Source organism: Trichosurus vulpecula, chromosome 2 (genome assembly GCF_011100635.1).
Source record: "Trichosurus vulpecula isolate mTriVul1 chromosome 2, mTriVul1.pri, whole genome shotgun sequence".
NCBI lineage: Eukaryota > Metazoa > Chordata > Mammalia > Diprotodontia > Phalangeridae > Trichosurus > Trichosurus vulpecula.
This window is the reverse complement of record NC_050574.1, coordinates 273,517,216-273,533,959: the sequence shown is the minus strand read 5'-3', so window position 1 is coordinate 273,533,959 and position 16,744 is coordinate 273,517,216. Positions and strand designations below refer to the sequence as shown.

The 16,744-nt window shown below is 39.1% G+C and overlaps 1 protein-coding gene across 1 annotated transcript in view; it reads left to right on the top strand.

Annotated features, from left to right (window-relative positions):
* The window catches only part of KIF5C (kinesin family member 5C), a 215,154-nt gene that overhangs the window by 128,006 nt on the left and 70,404 nt on the right, over positions 1 to 16,744 (top strand). The window contains exon 11 of the mRNA XM_036745222.1: positions 1,677 to 1,825. Within this exon, the coding sequence (XP_036601117.1) occupies positions 1,677 to 1,825 (149 nt within the window). The remainder of the gene's footprint in view (positions 1 to 1,676; positions 1,826 to 16,744) is intronic.

The following is a 16,744-nucleotide window of genomic DNA, read 5'->3' as shown; positions in this document are numbered from 1 at the left end:
CAAAATTGCTGTTATTACGAGACGTTAGAGCTGAAGGTCTTAGGGAGACTGTAGTCTGGAGCCTAAAGAAAGGTATAGCAGTTCTTAAGCTGTGTCTCACAATTCTTCCCTTGTCAGTTAGGTTATTTAGTTGTCTACACTGGGAATTAATTTTTAGCTTGCCAGGCCTGCACCATTGCTGAGCATTACTGAGTTCATTTTACTGGAACCAGAATCATGTCAAAGATGTCACTTGATGACAGCAGTAATTAACCAGACATACGTACCAGATAGCTCATGTTTTAACATCCCTGGCAAATAAACGCTATGTTTAAAAAGATCAAACCTGTAGCAAATATGCCTAATTTAGACAAAGTTTTTCCTTGAAAGGAAGGCTCCTTAATGGGTGAATCCTAAAGAGGAAGTGAATGGGTTTTTTAATGAATTATGTCTTTTCCTTGTTTAACATAAAGCTATTCATGGGCTAATTATATTAATATATACATCTATTCATGAGCTAATTATTACACATATATATGTGGACAGGTAATTAGTCCATTAATATATATGTGTATAAATGCATATATGTGTTATGTCTTAGGTCTTTTTTTCTTCTTTTGGTTTGTTTAGCCCAAGTGTCACTATCTTCTCCCTGACCAGCTGTCTCTCTCAGTCACTATCCATCCACCAGTAATTACATCTACACAGTCTGTGCCCGGGAGCAATTGCTCCAATTCACTGTACCCTAGGGATGACTGTCTACAGGAAATACACATTTCAAGGAAAAAGCCTCTCCTGTGAGATTGTTTCCATTTGTGCAGTAGTGATCTCTCTTCTGTGTGGTCCCCTTGGATACTGGTCATTTCCATTGCATTGAATCCTCTTCTGGATTCTTAATGATTCCTAAGTAGTTCTATTCATTTGACATTCTAGAAGTATTCATTAATTGCCTATTAGATTTTGGAGATGCATTGGCAGAAAAGGTCCCTACCTTCAAAATGCTTGCCTTAGGTTGGAGGGTATGGATGGGACAGGGAATAACATGTACATATATAAGTTAAAACAGAACATATAAAAATAAAACTTTTAGTAATTTTAGGTAGAGTGTAATAGCAAACATGACATGTCATGACATCTGTCATGTCCCTGAAGTCTTAGTGCACTGTGCACTAAGATTTTTGGGAAACTTCTACATCTCTCTCTCTCTGTCTCTCTCTCTGTCTCTGTCTCTGTCTCTCTCTGTCTCTCTCTGTGTAATGAGGAGAATGTGGTTTTTTTAATTAGTCTGACACTGGTGTGTAGTTTCAAGGCTAGAAGAAAGATCAGCAATCCAGACATAAGGTTGATAAGGACCTTTGACTAGATGTGGGGGTGTAGAAGAAAGAAAACATCTGAGAGTCATTTTGAAAGAAGAGTTGGTAGGGGTTGACAACTGCTTGGATGTGGGAGGTAATGGAAAAGAAGGAGTCACAGATTACTTCAAAGACTCAAGTCTGGGAAATAGTGGTATTATTTATATTACTATTCATTGGGAAGGGGACCTTGTTTGGAAGCTGAATGAAATGGGGGGGGAGTTTTTATGTAACAAAATGTTTTCTCAAATTACAAGCTTTTGAAATTCAACATGGGAAGTCTGGGCTAAATTGCAATGGTGCTTGGGGATTATTCATCTGTTTTGTACCTTTTTTCCCCCTTAGAGCCAAGACCATCAAGAATACAGTCTCTGTGAACCTAGAACTAACTGCTGAAGAATGGAAGAAGAAGTATGAGAAAGAAAAAGACAAAAACAAGAGCTTGAAGAATGTTATCCAGCATCTGGAATTGGAACTAAACAGATGGAGAAATGGTAAGAACAATGACCCAGCAGCTGACGATTCTGGGGATGGGGGGAGAGGGAGATCAGTGAATCACTTACCTGTGAGCTTTGGGAACCTGAGAGACACCCGAAGAAAAGGAATGTACATACTTAAGCCAAACCTGATAAACAGTTAAACCGTAAGAATAATTTCCTGGATTTCCCCCTGCTCCTTCGGCAGATCTATAATAATTAAGCATTACTACGTGTCTATAATGTGCCTGGCACTGTGCTAGAGACCAGGGCTGCAAAATCAAAACAAAACAGTCCTTGCCTGCAGAAAGCTTACATTCTGTTGGGGCAAGCAACATACATTCATATGTGAAGTTTAAAATATCTATACAGAAAATATAAACCAAACAGAGGGTAATTTGGGTGTGATGGAGAGTGTCAGCTGGCAGGATGAGGAATGGTCTCAGGTAGGAAATGATGCTCAATGTGAACTTTGACAGAGGCTGGGGATCCCAAGAGGTGGAAGGGAGGACAGTATGCATTGCCAGTATGGGGGATAAGCCACGTGAAGGCACGGAAGTGGGTCTGTATTTTGTGTGGGAAGGATAACATAGCAAAGCTGACAATTTCACTGGACCATAGAGTAGGTGAAGGAGTCTGGAAGAATGGGATGGAGCCAGATCACAATGGATTTTACATGGCAAAAGATTTTTGTTTGATCTCAAAGGCCAAAAGGATCAAAGTGCTTCTTGAGCTGGAGAGGGACATGGTCAAAATTGTGCTTTAGGAATATCACTTTGGCAGCCGTGCGGAATATAGCTGCTATGGAAAAAGGGAGTGACTGGGTGCAGGGAGAGATATTAGGGGGCTCTTGCAAAAGTCTAGGTGATAGGTGTTGAGAGACTGACCTAGTTTAGTGGCCGCATGTGGTAAAGGAGATGGATATAAGACATGTTTTGGAAACAGGATTGATAGGACTTGGCAACTTGTTGGAGGTGATGAGCTGATGCAGTAGATAGAGCACTAGACCTAGAGTCAGGAAGACCCAAGTTCAAATCCAGCCCTAGATACTCACTACATGAATGATCCTCACTTAACCTCTGTTTGCCTCAGTTTCCTCATTTGTAAAGTGGGAAAAATAATAGCACCTACCTCCCAGACTTATTGTGAGGATCAAATGAAATAATAATTAATTTTTTTTAATTTAAATTTATTTATTTAACATATTTAGTTTTCAGCATTGATTTTCACAACAGTTTGAATTACAAATTTTCTCCCCATTTCTACCCTCCCTCCCACTCCAAGATGGCATATATTCTGGTTGCCCTGTTCCCCAGTCAGCCCTCCCCTCTATCACCCCCCTCCCCTCTCATCCCCTTTTCCCTTCCTTTCTTGTAGGGCAAGATACATTTCTACGCCCCATTGCCTGTGTATCTTATTTTCTAGTTGCATGCAAAAACTTTTTTTTTTGTTTTTGAACATCTGTTTTTAAAACTTTGAGTTCCAAATTCTCTCCTCTCTTCCCTTCCCACACACCCTCCCTAAGAAGTCGAGCAATTCAACCTAGGCCACATGTGTATCATTATGTATAACCCTTCCACAATACTCATGTTGTGTAAGACTAACTACATTTTGCTCCTTCCCAACCCATCCCACTTTGTTGAATTTTCTCCCTTGACCCTGTCCCCTTTCCAAAGTGTTTGTTTTGATTACCTCCATCCCCATCTGCCCTCCCCTCCATCATCTCCCCCCCTTTTATTTATTTTTTTTTTATCTTCCTCCCTCTTCTTTCCTGTGGGGTAAAATACCCAACTGAGTATGTATGGTATTCCCCCTCAGGCCAAATCTGATGAGAGCAAGGTTCACTCATTCCCCCCTCCCCTGCCCTCTCCCCTTCTCCCACAGAACTGCTTCTTCTTGCCACCTTTATGCGAGATAATCCACCCCATTCTATCTCTCCCTATCTCCCTCTCTCAGTGTGTTGCTCTCTCATCCCTTAATTTCCTTTTATTTCTTTTAGATATCTTCCCTTCATCTTCAACTCACCCTGTGTCTGCTCTCTCTCTTTTACATATATATATATACACACACATACATATATATATATACATACATACACATACATAGATATACACATAGATATGTACATACACATTCACTTATATATATATACATAAACATATATATATATATGCATATTCCCTTCAGCTACCCTAATACTGAGGTCTCATGAATCATACATGTCATCTTTCCATGTAGGAATGTAAACAAAACAGTTCAACTCTAGTAAGTCCCTTGCAATTTCTGTTTCTTGATTACCTTTTCATGCTTCTCTTGATTCTTGTGTTTGAAAATCAAATTTTCTATTCAGTTCTGATCTTTTCACTGAGAAAGCTTGAAAGTCCTCTATTTTATTGAAAGTCCATATTTTGCCTTGGAGCATGATACTCAGTTTTGCTGGGTAGGTGATTCTAGGTTTTAATCCTAGCTCCATTGACCTCCGGAATATCGCATTCCAAACCCTTCGATCTCTTAATGTAGAAGGTGCCAGATCTTGGGTTATTCTGATTGGGTTTCCACAATACTCAAATTGTTTCTTTCTGGCTGCTTGCAGTATTTTCTCCTTGATCTGGGAGCTCTGGAATTTGGCGACAATATTCCTAGGAGATTTCTTTTTGGGATCTATTTGAGGAGGCGATTGATGGATTCTTTCAATTTCTATTTTGCCCTGTGGCTCTAGAATATCAGGGCAGTTCTCCTTGATAATTTCTTGAAAGATGGTATCTAGGCTCTTTTTTTGATCATGGCTTTCAGGTAGTCCAATAATTTTTAAATTATCTCTCCTGGATCTATTTTCCAGGTCAGTGGTTTTTCCAAGGAGATATTTCACATTGACTTCCATTTTTTCATTCCTTTGGTTCTGTTTTATAATATCTTGATTTCTCATAAAGTCATTAGCTTCCACTTGCTCCAATCTAATTTTTAAAGTAGTATTTTCTTCAGTGGTCTTTTGGACCTCCTTTTCCATTTGGCTAATTCTGCCTTTCAAGGCATTCTTCTCCTCATTGGCTTTTTGGAGCTCTTTTGCCATTTGAGTTAGTCTGTTTTTTAAGGTGTTGTTTTCTTCAGTGTATTTTTCAGTATTTTTTTGGGTCTCCTTTAGCAAGTCATTGACTTGTTTTTCATGGTTTTCTCGCATCCTTCTCATTTCTCTTCCCAAATTTTCCTCTACTTCTCTAACTTACTTTTCCAAATCCTTTTTGAGCTCTTCCATGGCTTGGGACCAGTTCATGTTTTTCTTGGAGTCTTTTGTTGTAGGCTCTATGACTTTGTTGTCTTCTTTAGGCTGTATGTTTTGGTCTTCTTTGTCACCAAAGAAAGAATCCAAAGTCTGAGACTGAATCTGGGTGTGCTTTCGCTGCCTGGCCATATTCCCAACCAACTAACTTGACCCTTGAGTTTTTCAGTGGGGTATGACTGCTTGTAGACTAACGAGTTCTATGTTCCACGTTTGGGGGGGAGGTGCCAGCTCTGTCACACCAGCACTACTCCTTCCCCAAGAACCCCCAGCCTGGGCTGGGCTTAGATCTTTAGCAGGCTGTGCACTCCTGCTCTGATCCGCCACTTAATTCCTCCCACCAGGTGGGCCTGGGGCCAGAAGCAGCAGTAGCTGTAGCTGCCCCACCTCCCCTGCCCCCAGGGCTGGAAGCGAAACCGCAAACTCCTTCCACTCCCGCACCTTTTCCCACTAACCTTCTCCGCAGTCTTTGGTGTTTGTGGGTTGAGGAGTCTGGTAACTGCCGCAGCTCACATATTCAGGGCGCTAGGGGCCCCATCCGCCCGGCTCCAAGTTTGGTTGTTCTACACCGCTCAGGCTGGGCTCTGCTCCACTCTGTTCCCAGCTCCCAGCTCCCAGCTCCGTGAGGGATAGACCTCACCCAGAGACCATCCAGGTTGTCCTGGGCTGGAGCCCTGCTTCCCTCTGCTGTTCTGTGGGTTCTGCCATTCTAGAATTGGTTCAGAGCCATTTCTTAGAGGTTTTTGGAGGGACTCGGTACAGAGCTCACTCTAGTCCCTGCTTACCAGCCACCATCTTGGCTCCGCCCCCATGAAATAATAATTATAAAGCATTTAGCACAGTGCCTGACACATAGGAAGTGCTATAGAAATGTTAGCTATTATTATTATTAATTATTATTACATAGAGTGATGGGGGAGAGAAGGAGACTTGAAATCAGATCTTCCCAATTTGGGATTATCTCTAATCTCTTTCACCATAATCATACTTTACTCTCTGCTTCTCAGAGAGTTCAAGAAGAGTGAGAATTGAAAAAGGGCATTGGCTTTGGCACTTAAGTGGTCACTGGAAACTCTGAAGAGAACAATTTCAGTTGAATGACGAAGTTGTAAGCCTTCCAAAATCTTTATCTTAATAATAATAATGCTTATTATTATATCTAATATTTCTATAGTGCATATTATATACCAGGCACTGTGCTAAGCTCTTTACAAATATCTCATTTGATCCTGGGAGGTAAGTGCTATTTTTAACACCATTTTACAATTGAGAAAACTGAGGCACATAGGTCAAATGCCCAAGGTCACACAACTGTCTGAGGCTGAGTTTGAGACTGGCTCCAGACCCAGCGCTCCTTCCACTCCAGCCCAACTGCCTCAAGACCAAGTCCAGAATTACCTTCTGTGTAGCCTTCCCCCATCATTCTCAGTTGATACTGTACTTTCCCTCCTCACGTATCACCAGAACATCTTTTTGGACCCCTTCTTTACTCTTCTTACACCTTACTTGTCACACATCACCTCTCCTAGCAGAACATAATCTCTTTGAGCAGAGTGGCTTTTTGTTTTTTTCTTAATAAATGTCTGTTGAATGAAAAATATAGATCCCTTTGTATTACCTTGCCTTGTGTTATCCTCACAATAGCACTGTGAGGTACAAATAATACCTCCATTTCACAGATGTTACAACTAAAGCTTGGTTACTTGTCCATATTCACTTGGCTTATAAAGAAAAGAATGGGCAATCATTCTGGACAAAGCAAGTGTTCTTGTGTGAATGCTGGAATTTTAGGTAAGTTTAATGGCATAGGAGATACTGCATTAGAGAATGGTGGGGAGATCTTATGGCTACTTTTAAAAAAAATAGTTATTCAGATAGTGCCAGATTAGAGTGTGGCTCCTTATTTACTGCCAATTTACTGCTGAGAGTAAATAAACTACTGTTTAATTGTAACAAACCTACATGGAAATAAAAACAAAAAATGGTTCAAAAATGAAAGTAGTTCAAAATTATAGTTCAAGATTATATAACTTTTTGAAGTACAAATCTTCATTTTGGGAAGGTTTTACCCTCAGGGTAAAATTCTTTAGCTTCTTCCTATAATAATTCCTTCCTATAATAATTGAGATAACACAGCACCTGGGGTCGGGTGGATGATGATGAGATTTGACAGCAGTAGGAAGGAATGGGAGGATGTTTGGCATGGCCAACAAGAGTCACACAATGCTTTATTTTACTTCTGGAAACTTGTTGGTTTCAGCACAGTGATTGGCTTCTGTGGACACACCATAGGTACCATCTGGTTTTAGTGGTGGTTCTAGTAGTGATCTGCTACCTTGATCCTACTAGAAGGTAGGCTGTTTGTTTTGATAATTTCTTGTCCTTTACTTCCTTCCCGGACTCTAATCTCTTTATCAGCTTCTTTTTAGCATCCGCCTTGGGTATCCCATTCTTTGGGTCTAGCATCCTCACTGTTGCTCAGGGTCTCCTGGAGTATTGGTGTACTCTATCCAGATCTAGTGAGCTCTATCCAAATGTAGTGTCCCTATCTGTCAACTCTAAGCACCCAGAACTTGCTTCTCTATCTCCCATTAAAATGTCCACCCACTATTTTCCCTCAGACAGTTAACTAGCCTTGCACTGGAGATACAAAGGGAAAAACCAGTCCTTGCTCTCAAGGAACCCACATTTTGATGGGGGAAACAATATGCAAACATCTGTATGCAAGCAAGATAGAGATAGGATAAACTGGAGATAATCAACTGAGGGAAGGAACTAGCATTAAGAAGGGAGATTGGGAGAGGTTTCCTGTAGAAGGTGGGGTTTTAGCTGAGACTTGAAAGAATCCAGGAAAGCTTAGAGATTGAGATGAAGAGCGAAAGCATCTGATGCTTGGGAATAGCAAGTGAAAATGAGAGGAGGCCACTTTTACTGGAGTGTAGAGTATGTTGGGGAGAGGGTATATGTAAGGTGTAAGAAAACTGGAAAGGTAAGAAGGGAGCAGATTATGGAGGGCTTTACAAGCAAAACAGGATTTTATATTTGATCCCAAAGAGGAAGCCATTGGAGTTGATTGAATAGGGGCAATGACATGATCAGAGATGTACTTTGGGAAGATCAGTTTGACAGCTGAGATTGGGGAGAGACTTTGAGGCAGGAAGACCTCAGGTTCTCTACCTCCCAATGTGAAATTAACAAACCCCATAAACTAATCTGTGCAATTGCTAGGAATTAAAGGGAAGCTTCCAGAACTCTCCTCCACCTTGGGGTCATGTGTACAATTTTATACGAGATTATAGCAAATTATAGCAAAAAACAGTGGTACTGTCTTTGCTAACCAACCTAAATTCAAGTCTTTAATGACAGGAATTTTAAGCCAGGCAAGATAGGATGGCAGTACCTTGTCATAACGGTTTAGAGTGGGAGGAAAGAAGACATTTTTGGGCAGGTGGAGTCTTCCAGTGCTCCTCAATTGTGAGAATTTGCTTAGTTTACTCAATGTATGCACGAAATCATACTTAAGGTATTTGCTGGATAAAGATGGAACACCATGGCATTTCCAGGGATCTTAGCACAGTCTCTTGCACAAAGTAGGTCCTTAATAATACCTTTTTGTCAAGGAGGGGAATATTTTTAAAATATCTGTGTCTTGCTTTTTAAAAGACAGTTTTTGTAAGACATGTCTTATGCATGAAACTGACATGGACAAACCAGAGAAAGTGGACCACAGCTTCTAGTTTATGCCTTGTTTTATTCAGGCATATTCTTGACAGGATATCTCTAGGAGGTATGTAGGTATCAAGGAATCATTCTAAAAATCCATTTGGGCATAGTTTACAGTGATCTTTGACTATAGTTTCCCTGTAAGCCCGCTGATTGGCTCGTTTTCTTCAAAGCCTCTGTATCTTGGATTAAAAAAAATAGTGTGCTAAGTAAAGATAGTGACTTGGAATTTTTTTTTACCCACCCCATTCACAGGCACTTGAGTCAAAATATATCAAGGGCCTAGCAATTAAGGAGCCAGTGGGAAGGAGAAGCTGCATAACATACAGTGAATCTTCAGGGCCCCATAAATAATTCAAGTATTATGTTGAGCAACAGGCCAGCCACAAATTTAGCCCCATCTGTTGCTGCCTTGCAAAGAAGTGATTCCATCACAAACCAAAAAAACCAGCAAAAACAGGCAGCTCCTATAATAGGCTAATTATAATTTTAGAAGTCAATTGGAAGCTGCTAGAACAGCACCCTTGTACAGTGTGTTAGGTGCTAGATAAATCCATTAGATGGTTTCAGATCTGGGGATTTGCGGACATGCTAGGCTTTCCTAATCCGAATGAGGACTGCTATTTTAACATTAAACCCAGGGAGATTGGTAGCTCTTCCTTCTGATTCGTGCTGAGAAATGACACTGGGAAATTAGCATTGCAGTGGGCGATTGTTAGTATTTCAGGATCCCTTCCTTCTGTGCAGAGAATAGCTAAGAAGTGTAGCATTCAGAATGGACATTTGTACAGCTATCCAGTCTTTTTCAAAGAGGTTGTGAATAAAAAAGATATTGTAATATAAAATATGATATGACCAGTTCGCAAGAAAAGCAATTCTTAAAAAAAATTACAATTGACTTTTAAGTCACTTAAAGTACACTTAGCATGTTGTTGGGGAAAAGATGATATATATATGTGCAAAATGATTACAAGAAGAGAGTAGATATTTTCATTTTCCATTTATACATACAGCAATTTGTTATAGACTATTTTCTGTCTCCCATCTAGCTATATAGAGATTTCTTTTTTACTTCTTTGATATGAAATTGTGTACCATTAGGACCACCATTGTGTCAGTTTAATTGATATTAAGTGAAAATGCTTAATTTGCCTGTTGTGTTGTGGTTTTTAGGTCTAAATGGTGAGGTGTCCAGCAAGTCTGTCCTGCTTGAGTTGCAGAAGAGATGAAATTACCCTTCTACTTTCTCTATAGGTCCCTAGGGACCTGAATCGTGAAAGGGATAACTCGATAGTTACTGTTTCATGTGTGAAATTGTAATGAATTACTGACAGACTAATGATTTTTTAAAAAAATGTGTTTTAGAATTTTAATTAATATTTCTGCTGAGAATTTCTGATTAGTCTCTCATTATTATCTGTTGAAATAGATTTTTTTCTATTTGTTCATAGAATTGTTATTTCTTCACTCTGGGGTTTTTCATTTTATAATTAAAACCTCCTTGCAAACTGTATCAATGTGATGTAAGTGAATGCTCCTATGTGTGTACACACACACACACACACACACACACACACACACACACACACCCTGTCTTTTTAGCCCTTAAAGGTAATTGCACCTGACAACTGTAAAGGACAGGATGCTTATTTAAAGCAGTGAACATTTCCTATCAGGTGAAAGCCTCTCATTCTAGCCAGTCCAGATACTTATCAGTCTAATAACTCCTTTTCCTATAGAGAGCAGGTAGAAGTTCTGGGACATGAGAAACCTGCATTTAAAGGGGAGGGGGGCAGGAAATGCACATTAATCTTAATCTGCTTCTCCTTTCTTCTGCTGCACCCCCTCCCACACTCACCATCTTTCAATGCTGTATTTTTTGGTCTGTTTGTAGCTGTCTTCCCTGTTACAATCAGTTATTCAGTAATCGCCTCGTGGGGCCTTCTCCAGAGACTTAGTCCACTGCAGTGCAGGGAATATTTCTCGATTAACGGGTGAGATTGCCATGGAGACAGATTGCCTGGTGTCAGCTCTTGCATAGTGCTGGGAATTTACAATCCCCAAATGTGTTTGTGAGCTGGACAGTTTATTTACCAAGGGTAACTCTGGAAATCATTCCCTGCCTCTTCTGAAGGACAGCAGGGCTCAGAAAAGCCAGCCTCTTTCCTGATGTCTGGGCAGCATAGCGTGGCCAAGCTCCGGCCATCCTCCCTCTTGCTTTTGTTCCTGTGGGATGCAGCTTTGTTCTTCCCTGCCTGATGGGCTGCAACAAAGAATAATCCTGATTGTGTGACCTTCTGAATAGCAGCTCCGAAGAGCTCATTATTAAAAAGGTAGCTTTGTGGGGGAGATGCTGCTGCTTTGGTTCAGAGCTGGTATTGTTCAAGGCAAGCTAGAAAGTCACTATAAACCTCAATTTTTTATTTTTATGGCATCAAAAAACAACCAAAGGGAGACTTAGTAATATTTCTATATTAATTTTGTTACTCAACTCTGACCACAAAGCCCCCTGCCCAGAAAGTGACTGTATGAAAGTGAAAAGAGAGAAAGCATGGTGTACAGTGGTGGTATCAAACTCAAATAGAAAGGAGGACCACTAGATCATACATAGGGATCCCTATAAGTGGGTGCATATTGACTTAGACAACCACATATTAACATTATGCTTTATTATATTTTTATTTATTTCATTAAATACTTTCCAATTACATTTTAAAACTTGAGAGGATTGTGGGCTGCATGTGGCCTGTCTTTGACACCTCTGATGTAGAGGGTAGAAAGCTGGCCTTGAAACCATGAAGATCTGGGTTCAAATCCTACCTCTGACATTTATTTACTGTCTGGGAAAGTCACCCCTCAGTGTTCTGGGTCAGAGGTGTCAAACTAGCCAGGCCCCTTGCCTTGCAAAACTTTCCCCAGTGTCCTCAGAACCAGGTTAAAATATAATTGGGAAATGTTTAACAAAATAAATAAAAATACAGATAATGTTAATTTGTGGCTTTCTAAGTCAATACGTGGCCAAGGGGGATCTGTTTCTATTTGAGTTTGATACTATTATTGTAGCAAAGGTGTTGAACCCAACAAGTAGAGGAAATCTTTACTGGAGAGTTCACTAAATGAATGAAATCACAGCTCCAGTCCACATTTCTCTTCCTATGAAAGTAACAATGCCTCATATGCATTTTGTCTTTGAAGGAAAGGCTAGTAACTTTCAGCCACAGGAGGCTGACTCCAGGCTAGGCAGAAGTAACACAGTCCATTCCGAAGATTATTGGTATGAAAGTAGCGAGAGGGAGTTGATTGTTTGGATCAGGAGGCAGGCCCAAGCAAAAAAAAAAAAAAAAAAAAAGAGAGAGAGAGAGAGAGAGAGAGAGAGAGAGAGAGAGAGAGAGAGAGAGAGAGAGAGAGAGAGAGAGAGACTGGCTGAAGAGTTGTAAGCAAAGAACAGCTTTTGTCTTGGAGGTCATTTGTTTGCAGAAATCAGGCTCCCAGGCTAGGTATCCTCACACCCAGCCCATGGTTTCCTTCCAGAATGTGCAGTTGCTCTGCGCTACTTAGAATATTACTTTTAGAACTATTTGGGATGAAAGAAAGCAGAGTCACAGATAGTAGGGTTAAGGTGAACTGGCATGGAATTATCTGAGCCAGTACTGTCTAGTGGTCTTCTTCAGATGTGGAGATCAGTAGTCTTCCCTCAAACTAGAAATGGACATTGATCCCAGATGATATGCCACATTCTTATCTAGTCCCAAGGTTTTAGAAACTTGAACTGAAGGACTAGGGGGACCCATAAGTGAAATCCCAACAAAAACTGGTTACTACTTCCCTGGTATATAGGTGTGTCTGGCTCTAGAGAGTGTAGAAAGGGTAGTTCTGCATCTCTTCCCTCCTGCCTGGACAGAAAGTAAACTCTTTGTGAACTGATCCAACCATTCTGGAGAGCAGTTTGGAAGTATGCCCAAAGGGCTATAAAAATGCGCATACTCTTTGACCCAGCAATACCACTTCTAGAGCTGTATCCCAAAGAGATCATACAAGGGGGAAAAGGACCCATATGTACAAAAATGTTTATAGCAACTCTTTCTGTGGTGGCAAAGGGTTGGAAATCAAGGGTATGCCCATCAATTGCCTAATAGCTAAACAAATTGCAGTATATGAATGTAATGGAATACTATTGTGCTATAAGAAATGAGGAGCAGATGGATTTCATAAGAACCTAGTGAGTCTTATGTGATCTGATGATGAGTAAAGGGAGCAGAACCAGGAGAACATTGTATACAACCACAGACACATTGCTTCTGTGATGACTAACTTTGATAGACTTGGCTCTTCTCAATAATGCAAGGTTCTAAGACAGCTCCAAAAGGCTCATGATGGAAAAAGTGATTCACATCCAGAGAAAGAATTACAGAGTGTGAATGCAGATTGAAGCAAACTATTTGCTTTCTCTTTTTAAAATTTTATTTTATTTTTGGTTTTGTTTCCTCTTTCTCCTGGTTCATCTCATTGGTTATAATTCTTCTTAACAACTTCATTGTTGGGAAAATAAGTTTAGTGTGAAGGCATATATAGAACCTATATCAGATTACATGCTGTCTTGGCGGAGGAGGGGGAAGGAGGGAGAGGGTGATAAAATTTGGAACTCACAAACTTGTGGAACTGAGTGTTGTAAACTAAAAAATAAATAAATTAGTATAATTAATTTAAAAAAGATAGTAAACTCTTTAAGGTCAGGGACCAAACCTTATTCATCCCTGTATCCTCCCCAGCATTGGGAATGGAAATTTACACAGTTTGTATCCTTTGCTATACTGGAGAGGGTCCTGGACTTGGAGTCTGAAGACAGCTTCAAAATCCCCTTCAGATACTTACTATTTATATTACCATGGGGAAACTACTCAAGCTTTCTATGCCTTAGTTTCCTCATCTGTAAAATTAGGGGGTTGAACTCCATGACTCTTCCAGCTCCAAATTTATGATGCTGTGAGCCTAACAAATATTGGATAAATGAAATGGGCAGGATCAAGTCTGTGGACTAGGTTTGCTAGTGATTACTTTAAATTAAGCATTTAACCTAAATGAAATATTGATTCAGACCAGGTTCAGTTTGAAAGATTCTTCTGGTTATATTGGGGATAAATAATTTTAGAAAATCTATGTATGTTATAATTCAAGATGGCTCACTAGGTACTTTTGGAAAAATGTTGCTTCAGTGTTCAGCAAATTGCTATAGTTCATTCCAGTTTGGGGTTCAAACACTGAACTAAAAATGAAAACTAACTCATTAAAAACTAATTCATTATTTTGAACTAAAAAAGAAAATGTGAATACTGGAAAGTCTTACCAACACACGGTAATGATTATACAATCTTGCAATTTAGCAAGTAAGAGAGAGAAATATTAAACACTAAGGTCAACTCATCATAGTGTTTTGTATATATTGAAATGAATGACTGCAGAATTCTAATGTTTTCCTCAAAGTGTAATGTACAGTATTATTAATGAGATTTTGGGCTTGGGAAATCACTTATTTAGTTTTTTCTGAAAAATGCTTCCTCTGCTTCCTCGAAGAGGGCAGTGCACCTGGGGCTCTCCATAAATAGTTGTTTATGTGGGCTTGGGTATGGCACATTATGGAGGTTTATTCATTTTATCAGAATGATAATTAATGACGTTTAATGGTAAACAGCAGAATGAAAATTTTATGTGTGTGTGTGTGTGTGTATGATTCTTTTTCAAACCACTAGGAAAACAATTCTCAAGGACTTGTTTGGGCAGAGTGATTTAATTAGAGTTTCTTTTGTGTGTTCTTTACAATGTGTGACTGCTGTTAGCCACTGGACAGCTTTAATGTTCTTCATTTTATTTCTACCTTTTTGGAAAACCTTGAGCAGTTATCATCTTCTCTCTTCCTCCGTAGAAGCAACAAATGTTATTCTTAGCATTCTGGGAAGCAATACCAAAGCTCTCTCTACAGTATTACATACATATATATATATATATCTACACACACACACACACACATATATATATACACATACATATATATATATACACATACATATATACATATATGTGTATATATATGTGTATATATACACACACACACATACATATACACATACACACATTTATAAAATTGGCTGATTATTTTCTCTTGAAATTTATTTTTGTTGTAAATTTAAATATGAAATAAGATCCTCATTTCCATATACATAGAACTGAAAAAGGGTAGAGAAAAAGAGGACCATACATGAAGCTGTTCTCTATTATGTAAAGCTTTCTCTCTTTTTCTCTCTCTCACTTTCTCTTTCTCTGTATATAAATGTATATGTACATTCACACGCACACACACACCCCTATATATTCAGTCTGTAGCTTTCAAAGCTATCCTTCTTTGTGCTTTCTGAACTTTCTTTTATGCATTAAAAAAAGAAAAAAATGGCTCAATAACCTTTTTTCCTTTTTTGTCTTCCTTCCTTCCTTCTTTCCTTCCTTCCTTCCCTCCCTCCTTCCTTCCTTTCTCTCTCTCTCTCTCTTTCTTTCTTTTTCTCTTTTTCTTCCTTCCTTCCTTCCTTCCTTCCTTCCTTCCTTCCTTCCTTCCTTCCTTCCTTCCTTCCTTCCTTCCTTCTTCCTTCCTTCCTTCCTTTTTTCTTTCCTTCTTTCCTTTGTTTCTTTCTTTCTTTCTTTCTTTCTTTCTTTCTTTCTTTCTTTCTTTCTTTCTTTCTATCTTTCTCTTTCTTTGCTCTCTTTCTCTCTCTCTCTCTCTCCCTTCCTCTCCCTCTCTCTCTTTCTCTCTTTCCTTCCTTTTTTCTTTTTCTTCCCTTTGCCCCTTCCACTACACTGAATGAGAAGGGAGAAAGAAAAATAAAGGCCCTGTAACAAATACTCATAGTCAGCGAAACAAATTTTTACATTGGCAGTGTCTAAAAATATATGTCTGATTCTGCATTTTAAGTTCATCATTTCTCTGTCCAGAAGTGGATAATATGTTTCATCATAAATCCTTTGGAATCATAATTAGTTATTGCATTATTCAGAGCTCTTATGTCTTTCAAAATTGTTTTTCATTATAATGTTTTATGTAAATTATTCCCCAGGTTCTGCTCACTTCACTGTGTATCAATTCATGAAGGTCTTCCCATGTTTCTCTGAAATTGCCATTTTATTATTACTTATGACAATAACATTTAATAATTCATATACCATAATTGGTTGGCCACTTACCTCTCTGTGACTATCAGATAGTTTATAGGCAAGTGTTGTCTTAGCTCTTGTTTCTGCTTCCAGAAGAGCTAAATTTCCTAAGTGGGGGGGAAAGAAAGTCAAAATGGGACATTTTTGAGTATCAAGTAATGAAAGGCTATTGAGAACTTAAGATCTGGAATAAATGAAGGTGTGCTCCAGTTTTCAGGACAGTGAAAACCAGGAGGTTCACATTCTATAGTCTCCTGATAATCATAGATCTTGTTTGGCCCTTGATTTGGGTGTTTCTTTTAATAAAGAATTCACAGAGCTGGTAATTAGCATGCCTCCACAATCTGCATTGAATCTTGCTATATACTGAGTAAAGAAATAGTGAGGGGCCTGCTGAAACCCTTTTAACAAGACAAGATGTAGCAAAGAATTCACTTGTCAATTTGTCTAGAGATGGAGCAATCTATATATAGCAAGTTTGATGTCATGTAGTCTTTTTTGTCTCCACACTTGCTTTGTATGATTAGCTGCATCCTTTCTAGCCAAATGGAAGAAATTATAAATAACTCATTGAAAGCAGGGACTGTTTCATTTTTGTTGTGTATCCATAGCACCTGAAGCTGTGCCTGGCACATAATAAGAGCTTAATAATGAAGTTGATTGATTGGTATGGTTCTCAATTATGTGCTAAGTTTTGGAAATCAATGTTTATTTTTCACCTTGACCTCATCCTCTACCAT